The sequence below is a fragment of the Dermacentor albipictus genome, unplaced genomic scaffold (genome assembly GCF_038994185.2).
Source record: "Dermacentor albipictus isolate Rhodes 1998 colony unplaced genomic scaffold, USDA_Dalb.pri_finalv2 scaffold_17, whole genome shotgun sequence".
Taxonomy (NCBI): Eukaryota; Metazoa; Arthropoda; class Arachnida; order Ixodida; family Ixodidae; genus Dermacentor; species Dermacentor albipictus.
This window is the reverse complement of record NW_027225571.1, coordinates 6,708,693-6,726,489: the sequence shown is the minus strand read 5'-3', so window position 1 is coordinate 6,726,489 and position 17,797 is coordinate 6,708,693. Positions and strand designations below refer to the sequence as shown.

Here is a 17,797-nt window from a genome sequence, read left to right as displayed (position 1 = left end):
CCGCGCCTCGCACGGAGTGGGCGGTTCGCCGAAAAGGCGGTAGAAGGGATCAGGTTGTTGGTAGATGCGCCGGCCGGCACGTGCTGCAGTGGGGCGCCTCTCGTCCGTTCGCCGGCTCCCTCTTTCTCTTGTGTCGTCGGTCCCCCAACCACGGGTGCAACAATGTTTGCTGCTCGTTTGCGACTTTCAACATCCTCCCCCGCAATGAGCGCCGGCTCATTCCCGGCCACCATTGTTAGCACAGGCTGGCACCTCGCTGAGCTCCAGTGGGTACAAGGCTTGTACGGGTCGTCGCAGTTCGCTTTGGTTCGGGAGAAGGATCTTGCAAGCACGTATTCGGCTATCTCTTCCTGGAAAAGTCTGCAAAACACCACACATTTTCCACATCTGGCGTGGAGCCCAATCATCCCCAAGGAGAACTATGTCTCCCTCACCGATGCCTCTTCCTCTGCCTGGCTTTGTAACATGCGCTGAGCGAAGCTGCAGTAGGTATTCGCGTCTCCACCGTTTCCAGAATGAGTCAACAAGCCTGGCGCGTCTCTTTTATAGGCGTGTTAGTGTCTGTGCTGACGATTTGACTTCGGTGGTCTCTCGGAAGGGAGGCAAGCTCGTTAGCCTGCGACCGACTAGGAAATGTGCTGGAGTCAAGGGCATAAGCTCCCCCGCGTCCGAAGAGACGAAAGTAAACGGACGAGAATTTACGGTCGCCTCGACTTGGGTTAGAACCGTAGAGAGGCTGTCATGGTCAAGGCAGCTCCTTCCGAGCACTCTGCGAAGGGTGGCCTTCACAGTTGTTTTCGCCACGTCGAAACCGCTGACCGAGGTGGCGAGGGGGAAGCGACAGGAGTGCGCCTGCTTTGCGAGAGCGTCGGCGGCTTCATTCCCTTGCAGGCCAATGTGCGCCGGAACCCATTGCAACGCCAAATCGCAGCCCTGGCTGACGAGATGGCGGAGCTTTGAGCCGACGCGCTGCACCAACGGAGGTCCCAGGTAATCCTTCGCCAGCATACACAGTGCCGCGCGCGAGTCCGAAAGGATCGCGGCGGAAACAACACTGCACTGTTGAAGGAGGAGATCAGCTGCTAGGTCGATCGCAGCAAGCTCGGCCACCGTCGACGACGACACAACACGAAGGCGGCACTGCTGTGTAGCACAAATATCCGGCGCCGTACACGCTGCCGCACCGGAACCATCACTCGCCACTGAACCATCGGTGTAAACAAGCAGCCGGCCCTCCAAGCGCTCGTGCAGAAGTGCGGCCGTTTCCTGCTGCATAGCACAAACCGCTGTTCGACGCTTGGATTTGACGCCTGGCACCGTGGTGTTGACATCGAGTAGCGCGGAGGCGTGCGGCGAGACCGGCAGGAGTTCAGGCGTCGACGCGACGAGTGCGCTGAATTCGGTGGCACGCTGGCCCATGCCCGAGCCCTCGAGGGTATGGAGGCGACACACGAGGCGTTGTCCCTGTGGCGAACGTTGAAGGCGCTCGACGTGGTTCATCGCTTGCTTCCGTGCGCGAAGTGCGGGCGGCCAGTCTCCCGCCTCGGCGAGAGTTGCTCCTACTTGCGAGTTGCGAGGAAGCCCGTAAAGTTTTCGGATTACGGTGCGGTTCTCCATATCGATCGCCTTCCAGTTGGCAGCTCTGACGTTGGTAATGGGCAGTGCATAGAGCGCACGCGACGTTGCGACCGAGTTGTAGACTCGGAGCGCAAGTTGCGGTGTACATCCACGACCACGGGCGAGCAGGGAGCGTGCGGCGCCGGCCACTTTCTTCGAGTCCTTGCATAGCTGGGAGACGGCGGCGTCGAAGTTGAGCCGGCAGTCTATATTGAGGCCGAGATAACGTACTTTTCCCTGCCATGGGAGGGGGCTTCCACGCAGCATGAGAGGAGGTACTTCGAAGCGCGCACGAGACCGGGGATGCACCAACAGCGCCTCAGTTTTTGATGCCGAGAGCTGTAGCCCTATGCTGGCAAGGTGTTCATCCACGGCATTGATCGCCGACTGCAGTGATTCTCGTACTGGATAGCCGGGGTCCGTGGGCCCGCACGCAAACAGCGCAATGTCGTCGGCGTAAATCGCCACACGGACTTCGTGTGCTGTGATCTTCGGAATGTAATCAGGGAGCCTTGCCAGTGCGAGGTTGAAGAGAAACGGGCTGATAACGCTTCCCTGTGGAACGCCGGAAGTCACGCTTCGGGTGGAGCTGAGCGCGTTGCCAACTCGTACTCTGAGCGTGCGGTCACTGAGGAAGGCCGCGACGTCGTCGAAGAGGCGGCCGGTGACATGCAGCTCACGTAGTGCTTGAGTGATGGTGGCATGGGGCAGGCCATCGAATGCGCTTTGCACGTCAAGCAGCACGAGATATCCAGTGTTTTGCCGGCTACGGAGGTGAGCGACACTGGACGATACGAGCTGGTGTTCGTGGCCGCTTTGCCGCGCTTGAGTATGGGCACGACGATCGCTTCCTTCCATAGCAGACCGCGCGCCAAGTTTCGCCCGAGACGCCAGCGCTCGTTTCTCCCCTGGCGGAGCGATTTCATCTCCAACGGGGGTTTCCGTCGCCGCTTCCCTCGCTGCACTTTGCCCCAACCTTTCCTTCCCATCAAGAATCTCCTTCTCTCTCTCTCTCGCGCGGTCGCGCCCGCGTTCAGTTCGCGCTGCGCGGGAAACGTCTCTTGTTTGCGACGGCGCCTCTTCAGATGACCGGGAATTATTATTGTGTTGTTAACTGTCACGACAGCAATGTAAACATGAAAAGGTTGATGCCACCAGTGAAATTCTGCCGATTCACAAGAAAATGTTACGAAAGAAGCAGACGACAGACATGGATTACTGCGGTGCGCCGAGCGAAGTAAACATCTGGCAAACGAAGCGAGCTCGTTCATTGATCACTCCTGAGTGTATGACGGTTTCTATATGTAACCCACGTGAAATTAATAATTACTCGGTAAATAATCCTTTTATTCATATAAAAACGTTAAGTTCAACGAGCGCTTGTCCTGTCTTCTTTCTCGTGTTTCGTTTGTGTGTGCGCTGCCCAAGAATGGAAACCACGTCTGTTGTATGCGCTAGCAGTGGCCGAAGTTCACGCGTGCCGAGAAATTGAATATGTGAATGATGCGTTGAACATGACCGGAGTTCATTCCCGCTTCACCACTGCACCGATCGATCGGGTTACTGGACGATACACACCCGCGTCTTGGTCGCGCCGGCATTGCTGAAGCAGGAATGATTAATAATACTTTCAACTTCCGTCTCTTGAGTACTGTTAAAAAATGGCCAAGCTGTCTACATTGCTGCCTCTATTCCATATTGTAGGGGACGTACTAGTTAAAGTTGTGTGCGCATGTCGTACTTGTGCTATGCAGCGATATATCTTGTTTATTTCCGCACAGTGTCGATAGAAGTCCGTTGTCGCCATCAGAGACAACACGGATTTGTAGCAAACATAATGTGAGAAACTGCAAAAATGACTTTAGCTCGTAGGTGCCGTATGTATGTGCCGCATCGTATGTGCTGACGATTTTTCCGGCGACACATACGATGTCGTTTCCAATTACCTGCTCAGCGTCCCTTACATGGTTAAGCAGACGCTGCCCTTTCGCCGCATTGCAGCCATAAAAATAATCGTCAAGCGTACCGATCTTCTTAAAGGCAAATATAGCGTGTGCAGTTTGTTTCACACTAAGGGGAAAACTCGGAACGTATTGCGTCGCGATGCGGCAAGCAATGGAGTCGTGCGGCGGCAGCAGCTCGAGCAGGCGCACACGCTTGAGGGGCAGTGTCGTGATCTGCGTCGTCTGCTACGGCGGCGCGCGCTGGCCGCATTTTCGGGAAGCGTGGTACTGTCAGGGGCAGTGCACCTATTTCATCAGTACTGCGGGAACTGAGCTGATATTCTTTACTAAACGTTGTGCGTCGCCACACTCTGATCCTTCATTGGCGATAATGGAGTTCCACAAACTTCTTTTGACAACATGGTTCATTTGTTCTCTCGAAGGGCCGGAGTACTGAGCGTGTGCACGTATATTTCTTCACTGTGTGTGCTACCGTAATGAGCAGCGACAAAACGCACCAAGATGTGCACGCAACGTGCTCAGCCTTTGTTTGACTCGAAAGGAAAACAAAGCACTCAACAATGGGAGTCGAACACGGTGAAACAAACGGACACGATTAAATGAACGTTTTAGGTTCAGACAATGAGCTGGAAGTGATTTTTCTCGATAATCATTCGCTACACCAGACAGACGCTGCCCGCCGGTGGGGAATTGGACACGTCACGCTCGGAACTTCAGTTAGTATCTCGTCATGTCCCCAGCGGCAGCGATGACAGCGCTCATCCTGCAAGGCAGTGAAGTGTAGGATGACTTGATCAGGGATGTGTTCATTCGTTGCACGTCTCAGTCACTGACGATGGTGGATCGAAGCCTATCCTCGGGCGACTGATAGAGGGGATGTTGCGCCAGCGATACTTTCAACGAGCCCCAGACATTTTAAATGATGTTGGCGCCCGGGGATTGAGGCGGCCGCTCCAAGAGAGTGACTGCGCGCTCTTCTAGCAGTTCTTGCACAGCACGAGCAGTGTGGATCGGCGTCCTATCGCGTTAGAATATATAGTCGCCTTCCAGAAACGGTCCGTCAAGAATGTATGGAATCAGTACGTCGTCTATGACTGCCATGCAGCGATGAACTTACATTCGAGGCGTATCAGTGGGTGTCGCGCAACGCTTAGCAAAGAATACCGGCTCCTTTCACGCAGTAACGATGTGATCAGCGCCCTGCACCTGACAGTAGAACGTTTCTCGACAATGCGGCCAGCGTGCGCCGCCGTAGCAGACGACGCCGTTCAAGATCCCGCCCCTCGAGCATCTGCGCGAGCTGCTGCGCTTCGAGTTTTCCCCTAAATGTGAGAGAGACTGTACACCGCCCTTCGAAGGAAATGTCCACGCGCACACACAACGCGCGGCGCGAAACGTGCCCAAACACGCGCAGTGCAGGAGGCAATCAAGGCGGCGCGAACGAGAGATGCGAGAGGGGTACCACCGCTAATAGAATTTTGCTCCGCATGCGGCGCTCTCAACGCCGGCGCAGCAGCGCCGCTCTCGGTGCCGTTCTTGTCTATTCAGCAGGGATGATGCCGCTGCGCCAGACGCCGTTGAATGCTTCGAGCAGCGAGGGGAGCTGCGCTGCATCGATGTTCCTCAGGACCTGATGTGTCAGTCCGTCGGCACCAGGCGCGGAGCGTCGTTTACGCGTGTTCAACACCCTTCGCAACTCAGTGAGTGTAAAGTCCGCCGAACACAACACCTCGATATGCTCCAAAATTGCACGCGTAGGAAAATAGCGCAGGGGAGCGAGCAGTTGAGCCTTGTTGTACGGCGGAAGTGCGCAGGCTGCACTCACGGGGCGTGCAGCGGGTAACGGCGGCGCGAAGGAATCCGCGAATAGTTCTGCCAGTTGCTGTGTGCTCAAGCCCTGAGCTACTGCGATGGAAAGTGCAGGGTGGCGGGGGATCTTCGGGTGAAGGAGGGCAGCGAGAATGCGCCAAGGGCGCGACTTGTCGCGACTATCCTCCAACGACACACAAAGGCACTGCCAGCTCTGGTTTCGACGCTGTCTGGCGTGACGGCGGCATGCAGCGTCAAGGCGGTTATAAATCGACCAATGTTCCACCTTGTCGCTTCTGATGGCACGGCGTTCGGCGCGACGACGGACAGCGCGCAAGTTGAGGAGCTTCATATCGGGGACCGGCGTTCCAGCAGGCACCACGCACGATTTGGTGGCGGCGTTTACACACCTTGAAATATGCGTGACGAAATCCGTGTTCGCCGGAGGGGGTATGGCACAGAGTGATCGGAACTTGGACCAGTCCGTGACGCGATACGTACACGTTCTTGTGCGGTTGAAGCCGAGCGGTTCGAGTAGTAGTAGTAGAAAACATTTATTCACAAAAGAGGAAAGAACTACGGAGAAAAAAAGAAATGTACAGTGAGTGGAGTCTTCATTTCAAAACTCCAGTGGCCTTGGCTGCTGCTCTCGCCTGGATTACCAGTCCGCGCTGGGTCTCTAGGTCTGAGCTGGACAGGGTGGCCTCCCACTGCTCCTCCGGTTGTTGTGTTTGTATGTCTGGCGGTTTGGGGCCCGTACACCCCCACGTGACGTGGTAGGCAGTGGGCTGTTCGTTACACCAGGGGCATGCGTCTTTGTAGTGTTCTGAGAAGAAGCTGTATTTGTGTAAGTTGGGGAAAGTCTTGGTCTGGAGCTGTCTCCAGTCCCGCGCTTCCTGTGCGTTTAGCCCCTTGTGTGGTGGGGGGTAAAGCTGTCGTTGTTTACGCAGATATTGAAGTCTCGCGCCGTAGGCCGCGGGGACGGGGAGGGTGGTTGTGGAATCAAGGATTGTGGCCGCTCGGTTTGTGTGACCTCGAGCTAGCCTGTCCGCGACCTCGTTACCCTCCAGCCCCGAGTGCCCCGGGGCCCACGTAATCTGGTGTTTGAGTCATGAATTTGTAGCCAATGGATTAGTCTTGAATCTAGCTAATTTTTGAGGTATTCTGCCTGCTAGAAGGAGCCGACATGCCGCTTGGGAGTCGGTTACCACTTGTAGTTCTCGGTTGGTCGCGTCCCCGTATTGAACAGCCAGCACGATCGCCGCCGCTTCCGCTTCCGTAACCGTACAGTGCGGAATGGAGATACTAGAGACTTCTGTGTAAGTAGAGTCCACCACCACGGCTGCTGCTGCGTTCGATGCACCCTGATAGAGGGAAGCGTCAACGTAGACCGTCTTCGGGCTTCGTCCCGCTGTGCGTTTGAGGTAGTCTACTCGGGCGTTTCTTCTGCCTTCATTGTGAGTTTGAGACATGTTTTTTGGGAGCGGGTCCACGTGTACTCTGGCCCGGTACCATGGAGGAATGTTCGAGGTCGACTGGATGGTGTCAATGTCCGCCGGGTAGCCGATGCGCTTGAGGATGTGTCGGCCTGTCGCTGTGGAGAGCAGGCGTTCTCTCTGGGACAGGAGGACCGCCTCTTGAATTTCCTCGAACGTGTTGTGTAGTCCCAGAGCTTCCAAGCTAACATTGGATGTATACGGTGGGAGACCAAGGGCATTCTTGTAGGCTACACGTATCATCGCATTGACTTTGTTTAGGTCTGCTCGGAGCAGGGTGAGGTATGGGAGCCCGTAGGAGAGGCGGCTGATGACCAGCGCCTGCACCAGACGGATCGTGTCCTCCTCCCGCATGCATTTTCTGTTTCTGGCCACCCGGCGGATCATCTTAGAGATCAGCTGTGTTGTCGTTTTGAGCAGTTGGATTGTGTGGTTGGCCTTTCCGTCGCTCTGCAACCAGAGACCCAGGATCCGGATGACTGGCACTTCCCGGATGGGAGCCCCGTGTAGGAGGATGCTCAGGTTGCCTGGTGATTTGTAGTTGTGTCCCTGTATGCGGATAACTTCGGATTTGTCGGGCGAGCAGCAGAGCCCGCATCGAATGACCTCGGTTTCAACGCAGTTTGCTGCCGCTTGGAGCGTGTCTTCCTTCTCGGCTAGGGAGCCGGTGTTTGTCCAGATCGTAATGTCGTCCGCATACAGGGTGTATCCAATGTTCGGAACCTGTTGCAGAGCCCTTGCGACTCCGATCATGGCGATGTTAAATAGGAGCGGGGAGATGATCGATCCTTGTGGCGTGCCCTTGTTGGGCATGTCTTGAGGGTCCGATCTCGTGTCACCCATTCCTATTGTTGCCGTTCGGCTGGATAGAAAGTTCTTGATATATTGGAAGGTGCGCTTGCCGCAGTTGAGGTTGCTGAGCTCCGAGAGAATGGCCTCGTGAGACACGTTATCAAACGCACTTTTGAGATCCAGCGCCATAATGATGTGTTCGCCACCCCTCGGGATGTTGGAGAGAACCTCTTCCTTCAGGAGAAGGAAGGCGTCTTGCGTCGACAAGCCCGACCGGAAGCCAATCATGGAGGGATGAAAAAGATTGTTGTCTTCCATGTAGTGTTGGAGGCGCGTCTGGACGACTCGCTCGTAGAGCTTGCCAAGGCACGATGTGAGAGATATAGGTCGTAGTGCTTCGATCACCGGCTTCTTGCCCGGTTTCGGAATTACTATGATCTCCGAGTGTTTCCACTCGGAGGGAATGTCATTCTTCTCCCAGAGCGAGTCATTGAGGTACTTGGTGAGGTCCCTGATCTGTGCCTTGCTCAGGTTGCGGATCATGGCGTTGGTAATTCTGTCTACTCCCGTCGCCGTGTTTCGGGTGCACGATCGGACGGCGGCATACACCTCGGCCGCAGAGATGGGAGCGTCGAGTGCAGGATTTTCCTAGCCCTGGTAGGTCGCCGAGCACGGTGGGGCGGTATTAGTGCCGATGTATTTGTCCCTTAGAGCCTGAAGCAGTGCTGCGTCGTCTCCCGGGAAGAGGTGAGCAATGCGCTTCAGGGTGCGTGTAGATTGTGATTTTGATTTAGAGGGGTCGATGAGGTTCCGCAGAATTGCCCAGGTACGGGAAGTTCCCAGCGTTCCCCGCAGTGACTCGCAGAACTGTTGCCAATTTCGCTGTGCTAGATTGGTGGCGTATGTTTGAGCTTCCTCCGTGAGCTGTGCAATCCGCAGGCGGAGGGGTCTGTTTAGGCGTTGCCTTTTCCATCTTCCCACGAGCCGGCCGCGCTTCTGCCATAGCTTGAGTAGGTGGCGGTCTGCTTCTGGGGCTTCCGGTGTGCGGTGTATTGTTTCTGTTGCTGTTCTGTATGCTTGCCTGATGCCTTCGCTCCAGGCGTGAATAGACTGAATGGGACCTGGCGGGAAGGGTGCATTGCGGAATTTGGGCCAGTCTGTGATATGGGCGGTGCCCAGACCCCTTCTAATTTTGGATGATGATATGGACGTGCTGAGTATGTAGTGGTCGCTGCCCAGCGTTTCGCCTAGGTTCGTCCACGTGGCGTCGGCGACATTCTTCGTTAGGGTGATGTCGGGCAGGAGTCACGGGTGACACTGTTGCCTACCCTGGTCGGATATAAAGGGTCGGTGAGGAGTTCCAGTCCGAGGGTTTCTATTGCTCGTGCGACTGCCACTCCTCTTGCTGAGTTTGACTGATACCCCCAGTCATGGTGGGGGGAATTGAAATCCCCAACTACGATGAGCTGGTTAGCTTGCGCCAGTCGATTGGCTTCGGAAAGGAGGTTGGTGAAATCGGCCTTTGCTGGTTTTGGTGGCTTATACGTGTTAACCACGAACGTGCTCTTCCGGTCCCGTTTATTGGGCACTGTCTCTATGGCTAAGTGCTCAATGTCCGGTTCCGATAAAGAGTGCTCGATGACAGTGATGTCTTTTGCGACGAGGATTGCAACCGTCGCCATGTGGGGTTGGTGGATTGTGTAGTAGCCGGCTAGCGTTGGGGTTCTTTCGGCTCCTATCTCTTGCAGGCAGATAAGGTCAGGTCTTATGGGGGTGGTGCAGAGGTATTGCTTAAGGAGTCCTTGTTTTCGTCTGAAACCTCTGCAGTTCCACTGCCATATTTCTATGTGTTCGGTGTTGTTTGGCTTATGGTTTGGGGCCATATTGGGCGGCTAGGTGGGCTGGCGGGCCGGCATCGCTCCCAATGGAACTGGCACGGCTGCGATTGCGGGAGGGACCTTGCTCGCGTGACGAGGCGCGTTTGCGGCTTTGAGTCTGGTGCCCCTGAATTGAAATTGAGTGTGAGTTCTGTGCAGCAGTTACCTGCGCGAGGTTGCCCGCTATGGTTTCGAATTTAGCTTGAAGCACGCTGAATAGTTGGGTGACATTTTCGGTGAGGGAGCTGACTACTCTCTTCTCCATGTCCTGTAGTGTTTGCTGTAGCGTTTGGTGTGTCACTACTTCATCGGGTTGCTGTGGGGGTGTGGTGGGTGGCGGCGCAGTGTTTTGTTTGACTACTTTGTCTAGTTTGGCCATAAGCGCTGCGATCTTGGCGTCTTGTTCTGCTATCCTAGCATTTTGTGCAGTTATTATCGATTGTAGTTTAGGGATTCGGGTGCCTGTTGGAGGAGCAGAGGAGTCCTTGCCCCTGCTTTCCCAGCTCACCTGCTTGGTTGTGTCTTGGGCGGGTTGCTGCATTTTTCTCGGCATCGGTGTGGGCGGTGTCCGCATTTGTTGTGGGTGTGGCTGCTGCTGCCGGGCTCGGGTTCTCGACCTGGATCGGCTCCTGGATTGGCTGCGGCTGCGGCTGCGGTCGGCTGAGTCCCCGTCCTCGGAGTCGAACCAGCGGTTATTGTGGATCTTGGGGAGGCCGTCCCATCGAGACAACCTTTTCTCTTCGTTGTTGCGGGTGGGTGGCAGCTGAAGCGCTCTTGGTGGCTTCAGTCTCTTAGGGCATTTTTTGGTGCCGGTTTCGTGCTGACCACCGCAGAGTCCGCATTTCGGCTCACAAACGTGGGTGGGGGGGTGGGCTCGGCATGCCGCACCGGCGGCAAACCGGCGTGTTGGGGTCTGGACACACATCCGGGCGATGTCGCGGCTGCATACACATCCGGCAGAACTGCCGGGCCGGCCTATACAGGTAGCATGGGTATTCACACCCTCCGTGGTAGACCAGCTTGGGTAGGTGGGATCCTTTTATGGTGAGCAGCGCCGTTGTAGATGTGCCCAAGATGCGGGCGTCCAGGATCTTAATGCGGGTGTCCCGCACCCACAGTCCTTCCATGAGGCTTTCCCTTGTGTTGTTGGGGTCAAGTCCGTGAATGATCCCTCTGATGGTTTACGGTGAGAACGGGACGTATGCTCTCACCGGGTGGGCTTGGTTGTCCAGCTTAAGGTGGGTGAGTTGGCAGATCTCGTCTGTGGCCTCCTCGTGCGGGGTGCTGACTATCAGGATGTTTGAGCCCATGTGGGGCCGCACGACGTATTTCCCCTCCGCACGGGTGGGGTTCTGGCAGGACCTGACAATTGCTGCCGCGATAGCGTGGTTGGGGTATTTCTTGAGGGCTAGGCCTCTCGTCGGCCGGATGACTACCTTCAGATCTCCCTTTGGTAGGGGTGGCAGTCTGGCGCGACGAGGACCGGGCTTTCGGGTTATGCCTGGGGACAGGAGGTTGCAATTGGACGGAGTGCCACTCACGGATATGGCTGATTCCGGTGATGAGGAGGTCTGTGTTTCCCGGGCGGCCCTGCGGAGCTTCTTCGCCCGATGCTTGCTGAGAACGTACTCCCACGCGGGACCGTGGGTAGGGAAGCTCGCAGCTGAATCGGACGACGATGTCAGGAGGCCTGGTTCTTGCGTGAAGTAATCACGAGAGTCCATATCGGAGTCTTCGTCAGGGAGGTTGACCATGGATGGTGTACGTTGGTGGCCGTTGGAAGGGCCCGGACCATCGGGCGAAACTTCGGGGGCCATTTCAACAGTCGGGGCGGTGGTTTTACAGTCGGAGATCCTGGCGCGCCAGGGCAGCGCAGGCAAAGTCCGATTGGCAACCGGTTCAGCGGCTGGGCTCAGCGGCGGCGGGCCAAAAAGCGTGGGAGTACAGGCGGCGGCGAGCCCGTCGGGCCGTTCGGCGGGATGTGACCAAGGCTGCCGGAGGCGCGATAGCAACCGTCGTCGGTATAGAGGGACGACTCGCAAGTTATTGGGGAGGGGCGGGAGCCCATCCGCAACACGTCTGCTCCGGTCGGCTGTCGCGGAGCGAGTCCCGAGCGGGTCGAGGGAGATCGGGTAATGATCCGATCCCTGCGTGTCAGGGCTGCGGACCCACTCGTAGTGGCAGCGCTCGCTCACGAGCGACAGGTCTATCGCACTCCTGTGTACCCTCCGACGAACAAAAGTGGGACTGCCTGTGTTCAGGATGAGCAGGCCCGTTGAGTTGATGCAGTTCAGCAAGTCCCTGCCACTCGGATCGCTGTGGGCGCTGCCCCATACCGTGTGGTGAGAATTAAAATCACTGCACACGACACAGTCGCCACCGATGCGCGCGATGAGGCTCGAGAAGAACGTCGTATCCCACCGTCGAACGGGCTGCACATACATGCTGGCGACACAAGTGTCGGCCCCCCCAACGCGCACAGTCACAGCCACGCACTCCACGGAGGCAGGGACGATGTCGGCCACGCGAACGACGGCTTGAGCAAGGCTCGCACGGATGTAAACAGCAGCGCGGGAGCGACCGGGCGGGTGGGACGGGTCACAACACGGCACGTTCGCGCAAGTCCGTAGCTCGCAGGTGGTCGCGCTGTGGTAGCTCACGAAACCCGGTAGGCTGCAGTCCCCGTAGCGCGTGTACGTTTCCTGCAACGCGAGTACGTCGTACTCGTGCAGGAGTAGGTGCGCGGCTAGTTCCGCGTGACGACGCCGCAGTGAACGCACGTTCCACTGCAGGATGCGCGGCCGACGTTTGGTGTTGCGACTAGCCATGCTGGTTGGGTGGCTGCTGGCTAGCCACTGCCTGCAGGCAGATGGTCTGGAGCGGGTGGTCAGCTGGTAGCATAGTGCTGACTGCTTGCATAGTGAGTAGCAGATTTGCTACCAGCTGATCCACAGTGGTCTGGGCAGGTGGGGCGGTGGCTTCCTCTCTGTGCTGGCGTTGGGTAGCACGCGGGGCTGGTACTGGGCGCCTCGGTGCCGGGCTGGGGCCCTTCAGTGCGCTGGCGTCGGACCGCGCCGGGGGTGAGGAGGACCGCTGCTCCTCGCGTACTGCTGCCCTGACAGCGCGCCTCGACAGTGCCGAGGTGGAGGAAGCCATGATCGTGGCCACCCTCCGTTCTTCCTGCCATTTGGGGCAAGCGGGAGTGTCTGCTCTGTGGGAGCCCCCGCAGTTTCTGCATCGGATGGCCTGGCAGGGGACGCTCGCCGCGTGGTTTTTGCCGCATGTGATGCAATCGCTGGGCCATCGGCAGGACTCTACGACGTGCCCCAAGCGGCCGCACTGCCGGCACTGTACTGGACGGGGCCTGGCTGGCCTCACCCTGAACCCGAGTTTGAGCAAGCGTACATGCTCAGGGGGGACCGGTCCCGCGAAGCGGAACGGTCCCCCCTGACCGGTCCGCCGAGAGGTCTCTAACAAGCTCCAGGTGAACGGCTCGTGTTGTCGCACAAGTAAACAAAGCAACATAAGCTTTGTGTTCGGACCCGCTATCATTGTAGAATATGGGCTCCGCAAAGTCGATACCCGTCCTCTCAAATGGCTCAGCCTGGGTCACTCTGTAGGGGGGAAGCGGGGCAGTGGGCTCTTGTGCAGCTCGGCAACTCTGCCTCTGGCACGGAAGACAGCGTCGAATGACCGATTTGATGGTCTGTCTTCCTCGAATAATCCAGTAGCGTTCTCGAAGTTGGGATAACGTGTCCCGTACTCCGGCGTGCAGTAGGCGTCTATGCTCCCAAGAAATGAGCAAGCGTGTGAACGGATGAGACGGTGATAATATTACGGGATGCCTAGCGCTTTCTTCTTCTGTGCTGTACTGAAGCCGCCCGCCAACTGTCATTATACCGTCGGCGTCCAAGAATGGGTTCAACGCTATTACCGACGATGCCCGGTCGAGCGGTCTGGCGGCACGCAGCGCGCAAACATCGTTGCCGAACGTTGACAGGTTCTTTGCCAAAGCTTTTCCGCGTCGGCTACCTCTTCAGCCGTCACCTCGCCCGTAAGTTTCGACCGGCCTCGGCAGTTTAGAACGAAACGCCTCACCCACGCTGTTACGCGGAGCACTCTCGTTAGTGAGCTATGGTCTTCCAGGTTCATTAGTGGTTCCGGTGTGCTCTCTGTGATGGTGTGAAGAATATGGACCGCTCGCTCTTCTGCCATGCAAAGCTCGCCCTCCCGGATATCTGGTACCGCAATGACTCGCTCTTCCCTTTTAAGCCACTCTGGGCCTGTCCACCAGTCCTTGCGTCCGACCAGCTCCGCAGGCAAGATGCCACGGGTAAGCAAGTCCGCCGGGTTCTCTTTGCCGGGACAATGTTGCCATACAGTTGGGTCTGTTAGCGTTTGAATTTCCTGCACTCGGTTGCAAACGAAGGGTTTCCACCTTTGCGCAGAACTCCTGATCCAACTGAGTGCGACAGTTGAGTCTGTCCAACAGTGCACGGAAATGCCGTCTACGTTCAGTTGTTTTGTCAGGTAGCCTGCGAGCCGTGCACCAATCAGCGCTCCCATCAGCTCTGGCCGCGGCAGTGACAGTCGCTGCAGTGGAGCGACTCTGGCCCTTGCCATTATTAGTGCTATGGTTATTTCACCCTCTTCATTTTGCGCCTTGATGTAGGCCACTGCACCGTATGCTTTCGGGCTAGCGTCACAAAATACGTTCCGCTCAGATTTCGTTCGGGCATGTCTTAGGTTACGAGCCAATATTCTTGTGACTGATATCTGCCGAAGTTGAGGAAGCTGTTGGCACCATTTATCCCATGTCTCCTGTAAATCTGAAGGAAGCCTTTCGTCCCACGCTGTACCCCGCTCCCAGAGACTGTGGAACATGATCTTCGCCGTGATGGTAATGGCCTAGAGAAAGGCAAATGGGTCAAAAATGCGTGCCGAGGCCTGTAATACGAATCGCTTCGTGTCCTGCCGACTTGCCAAAAATCCAATCAGGGCGGTCATCCCAAAAACGAATTCGTCTGTGTCAGGCCTCCACTCTACACCGAGAATCTTTGTGGGGCGTAGCTCCGGTAGTGTTTTTTGGGCGCTTTCAGTCTCGGCAAACGATGCAATCAGTTCTGGGTAGTTTGATCGCCATTTCCTGAGGTTCATACCTGCAGCCTTGAGTATAGACTGCGATTCCCTGATTATGCGCTCTGCCTCTTCTACACTGTCGCCACCAGTAACCAAGTCGTCTACATACAGGTTGTCACTCAGGATCTTAGCGGTGTGAGGAAATTTCTCCTGTACCGTTTTGAGATGATGGCTTAAGGTAGCTGCGAGGAGGAACGGGCTACATGTAACGCCGAATGGCACCCTTGTCATGCGGTACTCTTTGATTGGAGGGAGTGCGTCGCCCTGCCTTGGTGTACTTTGATACCACAAAAAGCGGACAGCGTCGCGTTCACTCTCTGCAAGCTCGATTTGAAGGAAAGCCTTTTCTATATCGGACATTATGGCCACATTATGAACTCGGAATCGAATCACGATGTCCGCTAAGTTTGGATTTAGGTTAGGTCCTGCGAAGAGGACGTCGTTCGGTGACAGCTTTCCCGCCGCTTTGGAGAAGGCATCGAATACGACTCTCAACTTGGTAGTTTCGCTACCAGGCCGGACAACACCTCGGTGTGGCATGTAGTAAATGGGCCCCAGCGGGGACTCACCCAGTTCGTTCGCTTCCTCGGCGTGTCCAGCTTGCAGGTAGTTCCTGATTGCCTGATCGTAGTCTAGAATGATTTCTTCATGTCGTAGCAGCTTCGCCGTTAATGAGTGAAGTCTGTGCGATGCTATGCTCTTGTTGTCTGTTAAGTCTGATGCGTTTTCTTTCCATGGGAGAGCTACTTGGTATCTACCGTTCTTCTGGGTGATGGTTTCTTCAAAGGCCCGAAGAACGCTGTCGTCTTTGGTGGTCAGCTGTGCATCGTCGACGATCCCAATGTGCTCCAGATCCCAGAATGACTTCAGTTGACGAGAAATTTCGTCGGGTGCTGTGGTCACACCTACCCGCATCACTCCGGTGCTTGTTAGAAAGGTTGCGACGGACGATGTAGACTCTGTGCCATGCAATGTCCATCCAAACGCAGTCTCCATGGCCACGAGCTTCTCACCGAGGCGCTTGACATTTCCTGTTGCTATATCCCAGTAGTGATCGGCCCCGATAAGCAGCTCAACTCCAACACCAGGATGGTAGCCGTCAGGCAAGGTGTCAGCAAGCTGGAGGTCTTGTTCACGAGCGATGCGAGCCGTGGAGTCGTGAGGTGGTGGGAGGAGGTCTCCGCAGATCTCGGGTACCTCGGATCTCAGATCTCGGATACCTCGGATCTCGGACTCTGGTGTTGTTGCGCCAGTTTCGCAGCCAGCATTCTACACGATTACACCTTCTTTCTTCAGATGGTCCCTCGCTTCCGAAGGCGTAGATAGCTAGCTTCTCCCCTCCTATGACGCGAAGATTGAGGCGCCGGGAAACCTCCTGTCGTACAAACGTTCTCTGGCTGCCACCGTCAAGCAGCATTCTCACCAGAGCACTCTTGTGCTGGCCTTCCGCATACGCTCGTGCAGTCTGTAGTAGCACACGGGTCTTTCCCAGTGCTGGTCCCACCTGAAGCGACGATTGTAGTGTTGTCTCTGCTGGTGCAGCATCTCCGATTGAAGGAGGGCGTGTCGGTCTTTGATTGAGCTCGCAGACGCCAGTTCCATGTCGTCCAGAGCATTTGGCACACTTCAGCCACCTTGCAATTCTGCACTCAGCGGCACGGTGATTCTTTTTCGCACACTTGTAACAGCGCCTCTCTCTTGACATCACCTCCTTCTTCTTGGCCATGGGCACGGGGGCGACACAGTTCGCTGGTTGATGCCCTTCTGCACCACAAAATGCACAATTGCGCCTCGCCATCGGTTACGCTGAGGACAGACGCCGATGGGTTTTGAGGACGAGCGTCCCCTTTGATAGGTGCTTTCTGTCTGATAGCGGCGTCCTGGTGCCCATGGCGTAGTGCACTCTGGGCTCTCTCTCTGCTCTCGACCTCCTCACTTATGAAATCGAGGAAACCGAGAAGCTCGTCTTGGGGCGTTTCAGGTGAGGCGGCCTTCCGTCGGAAGTACGCCAAGCAAAGCTCACTTGGTATGCTTTTACGAAGGACGGTGAGAAGCAGCGCGCCGTAGGTGCTCGACGACACTCCCAGCGCCTCTAGACTTCGGACTCCGGAGCGGATTTCGTCGTAGAGGGTCCTCAGCCTTTCGATGTCCCGCAGATCGTGCACTGGGCGGACGCCAAGCAAGCTCGACATGTGGTCCTCAATTATTACGTCCTCCTTCCCAAATCTCTCAATGAGGGTCTTCACTGCGATGTCATAATTTCTATCGCTGATCGGCAACCCCTCTATGGCAGCGGCGGCTTTTCCAGTTAAGTAACTTGTTAGGTACTGGAACTTGGCTATTGCAGGCAGGGTGCTGTTCTTGTGTATAGTCGATTCAAATTGGTTCCAAAATTTCTGCCCCGAGCGCAGGTCCCCGCTGAATTTTGCGATTTCCAACTTGGGTAACTTGGTGGTTGCTGATAGTGGCTGGGATGTCGCAGGTGAGACGGAACCAATGTGGTATACTTCCTGCTCTGATGCGTTGCCTGTCACTGACGGAGTTGTCGACCGGATCTCGTTGGCTGTCTGACTCCTGAGAGCTCTCTTGATCTTTGTTTTTATGGAGCAGATCTTCTCCGTGTTTGCAGCGCAAGCTTCTAATTCTGCATCTAATTCTTGAAGATATATCTTCTTTTCGATGCTCTCGTTAACAGATTTCAATTCATCTGCTTGTTCAAGGAGAAGGTCGAGGCGTTCCTCAAGCTCACCGACTTTGATGGTTGGCGATTGCAGTAGGTCGCTGGCCGCTGCGATGATTTTCTCGATTCCTTGTCGCAGGGCAGCTTGCTTCTTCTGTAGTCGTTCCATAGCGCTTTCGATGTCAGCAGGCGAAGTATTCCCGGGTTTCGGCACCAAAAAAATGTAAATGAATGCTCGCGCCTTTGGGCTGACTCTAATTGCTGTCGCTCTTGGACGACTCCGCTAACTTAACGGACATCGAGGGATGGGCTGCTCGCTGCAAGTCATGTAAATGCAACTGCGTCGACCGCCCACTGTTCAGCGCTGAATATGTGTTTGGTGTACTGTGCTTGAAACGAGTGGTGCAGCCGTGCAGGCGGAGG

The 17,797-nt window shown here is 56.1% G+C and overlaps 2 protein-coding genes across 2 annotated transcripts; both read right to left on the bottom strand.

Moving 5' to 3' along the window:
- Positions 1-543: 543 nt before the first annotated feature.
- LOC139052047 (uncharacterized) lies at positions 544-2,475 on the bottom strand. Its single transcript, XM_070529118.1, has one exon. It carries the CDS (start codon positions 2,473-2,475, stop codon positions 544-546), a length of 1,932 nt encoding a protein of 643 aa, XP_070385219.1.
- Positions 2,476-12,375: 9,900 nt separating this feature from the next.
- Positions 12,376-17,543, bottom strand: LOC139052046 (uncharacterized). Its single transcript, XM_070529117.1, has 3 exons — positions 16,718-17,543; positions 14,539-15,929; positions 12,376-12,735 (listed from the first exon to the last, which is right to left on the bottom strand). The coding sequence occupies exons 1-3, from the start codon at positions 17,541-17,543 to the stop codon at positions 12,376-12,378; spliced, it is 2,577 nt and encodes an 858-aa protein (XP_070385218.1).
- Between the last annotated feature and the right edge of the window lie 254 nt (positions 17,544-17,797).